Here is a 7258-nt window from a genome sequence, read left to right on the forward strand (position 1 = left end):
GATACTGATGATACCAAAGCTCTTAGCTTGCCCACATCAGTGGAAATAATTCTCGAATATACAGATAGAATCAGGCAGAGTACCTCCATGACACTTACAGGTGCAACAAAGATAACATACCAGTGGTAAAACTATGGGTACCATGAAGCAAATGTTAAGAGCCTGGATTGAGGTCAGAATCAACATAACATACCTGAACTTAATGTTAACATATTTTTACTTAATAATATTTCAAGCTATATTTGTTATCTAAACACCAAGATATTAATGTACCCACTGTTCTGCACATTAACTGGCACTGTATTCATACTACTGTGAGATATTTAGAAGACATCTCCCTAATTAGCATGACCCCCCCTTGTCCATCTAAATCTAAAGGTTGATAGAATTCATTAACTGTTGATTCCATTATGCTATATCTTATAGGAACACATTTCCAGCATTAAGCAGGGATTAAGTGTAGTATCTTTCATTCCACCTAAACAAAGACCTTTCCCAAGATTCAAAAAAAGTTTATGAAAACACTAGTAAAATTTCCAGACCTGCACTGTTTTGGGGCGTATGATGAGCTTGCCAGAGGTGCCACTAACATCCAAGTTACCAAGAAGTGCATCTGTCTGCGTAGTCTGTGACAACCTTCGGAATACCACTCTTGATATTTCTGTCTCGTCATCGTCATCTGCCCAATGATATATATTACAAACTGCTACATAATTTTGAGAAAACTGAAATGTAGGAATGAGGCTTTTGGAATATATAACCAATGGTAACCCAACCTCCATCCAAGTCTTTCAAAACTAATCTGTCCTGTCATACCTTGTCTGGTATGGCACAACAAAAATTACCTCTGCACCCTAACAATTAAATGTTTTTCAGAGGCCTCAACTGTGATGACTTCTCATGCTTATGAGAGACAATCTTGACACAAAGCTGATAATGGAGTGTATTAAACTGTGTGACCATTTGGGGACCTCTGGTCTTTACATAAGTACTTAATTCTACTTCAATATGAGCTACTCAGCAAATTTCTAAATGCAGTTAGTTCTGATTTTATGAATTCTAAATAACATACATAAGACCTACTACAGTTCATCCTTTCACGCTATAAAAAAGTTTAGAAACCGGTCGAAGAAGAAATGGCATTATACACATCCACAATTCTTGTACCTACCTAATTTGCTTTGCAAAACTGCATTATGTTTAAAAGAAATAGAAGCTGACAAGATATAAAAATACACTCATACCTGTAACAAGTGTTAATATGAAACCAATCTTTGGGTCATCAGAGTACCTGAACAATAGTCCACGATCCCAAACAACCCTTCCTCAAGATCTTCCCTCTAGACACAAACTTGGCTCTTCAAAGAACAGCTTTGCAATGATTCCAGGAGGAAATGAAATTAGAGTGGGTTTCTGGGGAAGGTAAGGGTTTCATGGTCTGGTATGCATCATCCCTGATTCAACAGGCATCAGGGTAGGAGCAATCACACCATGATCAAGGAGAAAGTGATTTAGAAGATGGGAAGTAGACATCCCAGCTAAGGTAACCTCTGCTATGTGTCCAACACAGCAGGAGGTATCCCTACCAGAGAAGCTGGAAAAGTCAATAAAAAAGCTGTGTAGAGGCAACCACTGAGCTCTCTGAAAGTGCCAGAGTTGGCACATCAAAGGAGGGACAGAGGATACGTATGCCCAGTTAGAAGTGATACAAATAAGATTGTCTTAACAGGACTTTAAGGGGGCAAAAATGGTGGATGTATAGTGGGAAGACTCAGAAGTAAAAAAAAAAAGGTCAAATGTGTTAGAGGAGTAGTTTTGACAGTCAGGAACTCAGGCAGGGTGTTTAATCAATTGTTCTAAATCATTCAGGAGGGAAAAAGAAAAGGCACTGGCTCTAACGGAACTGTCCTGGTTAGAGCATGTGGATATGAAGAGAACAGTCTTGGGGCAAGAAGCCAAATCATTGAAGAGTTGTACATGGTTGGAGTAATAGGAGGGTGGAATAAACAAAACAAAAAAGCAAGGTGATATAAGTTAGAGAGATTCTGAGCCAGATGGTGTCATAGTTAGGAGTCTCAAGATCCAAGAGGTGAGCAATAGGAGTTTCTGTACTTCAGTAGGCACAAACACTACCTACAGAATGGAAACAATGATGGAGATTAAGGTTGGAGATCAGAGACGGTGGAAGAGACGCAGCCATGGACAGTTGGATTTCAGAGGAGAGTAAAAGATCAGGGGTGGAAGTAATCAGATGGTGTTCATCAAATGGAAGTTAGACTAATTTTTTTTTATTATACTTTGTCGCTGTCTCCCGCGTTTGCGAGGTAGCGCAAGGAAACAGACGAAAGAAATGGCCCAACCCCCCCCCATACACATGTATATACATACATCCACACACGCAAATGTACATACCTACACAGCTTTCCATGGTTTACCCCAGACGCTTCACATGCCTTGATTCAATCCAATGACAGCACGTCAACCCCGGTATACCACATCGCTCCAATTCACTCTATTCCTTGCCCTCCTTTCACCCTCCTGCATGTTCAGGCCCCGATCACACAAAATCTTTTTCACTCCATCTTTCCACCTCCAATTTGGTCTCCCTCTTCTCCTCGTTCCCTCCACCTCCGACACATATATCCTCTTGGTCAATCTTTCCTCACTCATTCTCTCCATGTGCCCAAACCACTTCAAAACACCCTCTTCTGCTCTCTCAACCACGCTCTTTTTATTTCCACACATCTCTCTTACCCTTACGTTACTCACTCGATCAAACCACCTCACACCACACATTGTCCTCAAACATCTCATTTCCAGCACATCCATCCTCCTGCGCACAACTCTATCCATAGCCCACGCCTCGCAACCATACAACATTGTTGGAACCACTATTCCTTCAAACATACCCATTTTTGCTTTCCGAGATAATGCTCTCGACTTCCACACATTCTTCAAGGCCCCCAGAATTTTCGCCCCCTCCCCCACCCTATGATCCACTTCCGCTTCCATGGTTCCATCCGCTGCCAGATCCACTCCCAGATATCTAAAACACTTCACTTCCTCCAGTTTTTCTCCATTCAAACTCACCTCCCAATTGACTTGACCTTCAACCCTACTGTACCTAATAACCTTGCTCTTATTCACATTTACTCTTAACTTTCTTCTTCCACACACTTTACCAAACTCAGTCACCAGCTTCTGCAGTTTCTCACATGAATCAGCCACCAGCGCTGTATCATCAGCGAACAACAACTGACTCACTTCCCAAGCTCTCTCATCCCCAACAGACTTCATACTTGCCCCTCTTTCCAAAACTCTTGCATTTACCTCCCTAACAACCCCATCCATAAACAAATTAAACAACCATGGAGACATCACACACCCCTGCCGCAAACCTACATTCACTGAGAACCAATCACTTTCCTCTCTTCCTACACGTACACATGCCTTACATCCTCGATAAAAACTTTTCACTGCTTCTAACAACTTTCCTCCCACACCATATATTCTTAATACCTTCCACAGAGCATCTCTATCAACTCTATCATATGCCTTCTCCAGATCCATAAATGCTACATACAAATCCATTTGCTTTTCTAAGTATTTCTCACATACATTCTTCAAAGCAAACACCTGATCCACACATCCTCTACCACTTCTGAAACCACACTGCTCTTCCCCAATCTGATGCTCTGTACATCCCTTCACCCTCTCAATCAATACCCTCCCATATAATTTACCAGGAATACTCAACAAACTTATACCTCTGTAATTTGAGCACTCACTCTTATCCCCTTTGCCTTTGTACAATGGCACTATGCACGCATTCCGCCAATCCTCAGGCACCTCACCATGAGTCATACATACATTAAATAACCTTACCAACCAGTCAACAATACAGTCACCCCCTTTTTTAATAAATTCCACTGCAATACCATCCAAACCTGCTGCCTTGCCGGCTTTCATCTTCCGCAAAGCTTTCACTACCTCTTCTCTGTTTACCAAATCATTTTCCCTAACCCTCTCACTTTGCACACCACCTCGACCAAAACACCCTATATCTGCCACTCTATCATCAAACACATTCAACAATCCTTCAAAAGTTAGACTTAAGATCATGAATGTAGCAGAAATGGATGAAAAAAGAGCCAGACCTTGGAGTTGTAATTATGGAAGTGGGATGTATCCAAGTTGCATGATGATGGTCAAACGGGCCCTGGAAACTGTCCAACCTCTTACCAAACATTTCCTTATTCATATATCTATTGTTTGTCAGCAGATGGTGTTACTCCATGTTAGTTCTCCTAATTTGGAGTTCTGGGGACTAGTTTGGAAGAAAGTAAAGTCCCAAGTCTCTCTTATACACAGAATCTTGTAACTAGTCTCTTGATGAATATTAATCAAACTTAGGCCTTCTTTCACTAAGTCCCACCTTCATTATATCTATCCAAGTTGAATTTCATCACCTAATCATTAGATCAGCTTTGAAGCTTGTGTAGGTCTCCCGGTAAGCTGAGTCCTCAGGTCCAGTACAAGCCCAGCCACCTCTGACCTGGTACAACTGACAGTTGTCCGGTGTAGTAAAACCCAGCACTTCCGACTTAATACAACCGAGAGTTCTCTGGTCCGGAACAACCAAGCCACCTTAGACCTTATACAGCTGAGAGTCCCCTGACCCAGTACATCCCAGCCACCCATGACTTGAGACAACCGAGAATCCTTTAGTCCATTACAACACAGCCACCCTAAACCTGATATAACTGCAAGTCCTCTGGTCCAGTACAACCAGTCACTGCCAGCCTTGTACAGCTGAGAGTACTCTGGTCCAGTACAACCCAGCTACCCTTGACCTAATAGACCTGAGAGCTCTCTGGTCTAGTACAACCCAGCCACGTCTGACCTGGTACAGTTGAGAATCCTCTGGTCCAGTACAACTCAGCCATCCCTGACCTGACAGACTTGAGAGTCCTCTGGTCCAGTATAACCCAACCACCTCTGACCTGGTACAACGAGTCCTCTAGTACAGTACAACCCAGCTAACCCAGACCTGATACAGAGAAGAGTCCTCTTGTCCAGTATATCCCAGCCAAACCTGACCTTACACAGCTGAGTTAGTTGGTCCAGTATAACCCAACCCCCCTTGATTTGGTGCTGTTGTAAGCTTTTGGTCCGTCAGATCCAAATCATCTCTTACATATTGTAGTTTTGATATTTTCACTATAACAAAATCTAGTTGCCCCTGATTTAATGCAGCTCAAAGCCTTTTAGTATAGCACAACCTAAGCACCCTATATTTGATGCTCGAGCCCCTTGTTATTGCATAACCTATCTTTCCTTGATTTGATGAAGCTTGACAACATTTTAGTCTATCACAGCCTAGCCATCCCTGTTTTTAATATAGACATCCATGATATGATGCAGCTGTTTTTTTTTTTTTCATAGCACAATACAGCTCATAACCGTTTGTTCTAGCACTACTTGACATGTCATAGAGCCCTCACCTCCCTCCCCCTTTTTTTTTTTAATCATGACCCAGCCTTAACTGACCTAGCATTGTACTGCCCAGAGCCCTTTGGCCTAGCTTACTGTGGGTTCTCTGGACCTCCACAGGTGAGTGCCTAGTGGTTCAGCACATCTCAGATGACTCTGACTGTTGTAGCAAGGGTCTCTTTAGTTTGGCATAAGCCAGTTTCCTTTGCCATCATACAGCCAATTCATTCGAATGAAAATAGCATTGTACACTGGCAAAATTGTGTACTACAATTCATCCAGGTTTCCATTTCATCAACTCATCTCTATTGCAATTAAGACTCAGCCTTCATGTGTTGATCTAACTTTTAATGACAAATATTTTTGGGGTTTAGTCAAAAGCATAACCGATAACTTCTGTCTTTAACCTTTCAGTCTCTAATACCACCTCATCATTCTATTTCTAACTCTTTAATTGATAAATCCACTGGTTTTGGCATCTTTTTTCCCCTCTTACTCAACTCTGGATGATTTAGATTCAAAAATTCTGTCTCCCTCTCCTCCCTCTGAACTTATGCCATGTCCTGTATTCTCCTCGTACAAGGTCTTCTACACATTCCCCCAGGTCCAGTTGCACAGGGCATACAGCTAAGATAGCATGCCTCTGGTGTATTCTAAACAAGTGTGCCTCTGAGCCAGTAACAATTCTTCCTGCTCACCTATTTCACCAATGTATAATAACCCTGACTTTCCCTTCAGCTTGGAAGCAGGCCTTGGTGCAGCTTATCCCTAACAAAAGAGAATGCTGTAACTTCTCCAACTATCACACCATTGCTCTCACTTCTGCTATCTTCAATGTCTTTGAAACTCTCAAACTTCTCTTGTCTAGAACATTTAGAATCCAATTCCTTTCTTTCAGTTCACCATTATGGATTTTCCTGTTCTAATTTTACTGGTGACTTCTCTCCCCAGTGGTTCACCTCTGCTCCTCCTCTCTTAAGAATACTAACGACAGTTTTGCCATTGCCCTTGACATCTTCAAAGCATGTGACTGTATGGTAAAAATCCATCAAAACCTAATTCTTCAAAATAATAAGTTAACAAATCCTTTGAAACCTACAACAGATACCATGTAGCAAAAATTAATCTGAAAGGTGGTGTAGATAGATCAGATGTATCATACTATGTAATATAACATTAGCTTGCATTATATAACTTCAATTGCACGGTATTATGTAATATAACATTATCTTACATCATGTAGCTTCATCTAACCCGTGATAGGCGTCACATAACAATCCCAGGTGGATACTAAATATTTTATTGCTCACTCTACACCCACACCCAAACATGACGCCCAAACTACCGTTCAATTTCTTCCCTTATATACGACTTACAAAGCTCTTGTCTCCGCGCTAACTTCCTGCAAAAAGCTGTCTTGGCGTAGGAATATCCAACGTAGGCAAATCCTGCGAACACAGCTGAGCATAAAGCTACTTTGTTCAAGGTTCGGTCTTGCAGCGATCCACCAGCTGCAGACGACATCTTGCTTCAAGTATAATCAAATATATTTTTTTTCCCACGACCACAGTTTTATTAGTGATAATGTTAATAGTAATTATATTTAGCCTTTAAAATTAATCTTGTTTAATAAAAAATATACCTCCATATTCTATAAGATTCATTTATTCTAACTTTAAGAAATTTGATAACAAGATCCTTCTTAGTTTGTCATACAGGAAAAAATATGTTTGGTCCTCTAGCGAGTGACAAAGGAACTAAGATG

General features: G+C 41.3%; 1 protein-coding gene across 1 annotated transcript in view; it reads right to left on the bottom strand.

The window, feature by feature from the left end:
• The window catches only part of LOC139756250 (uncharacterized), a 162912-nt gene extending 155865 nt beyond the window's left edge, over positions 1-7047 (bottom strand). The window contains exons 1-2 of the mRNA XM_071675438.1: positions 6870-7047; positions 543-679 (exon numbers count right to left, since the gene is read on the bottom strand). Of these exons, the coding sequence (XP_071531539.1) occupies positions 543-679; positions 6870-7017 (285 nt within the window). The 5' untranslated portion in view covers positions 7018-7047. The remainder of the gene's footprint in view (positions 1-542; positions 680-6869) is intronic.
• Positions 7048-7258: the final 211 nt, after the last annotated feature.

Source organism: Panulirus ornatus, chromosome 21, assembly GCF_036320965.1.
Source record: "Panulirus ornatus isolate Po-2019 chromosome 21, ASM3632096v1, whole genome shotgun sequence".
NCBI classification, from domain to species: Eukaryota; Metazoa; Arthropoda; class Malacostraca; order Decapoda; family Palinuridae; genus Panulirus; species Panulirus ornatus.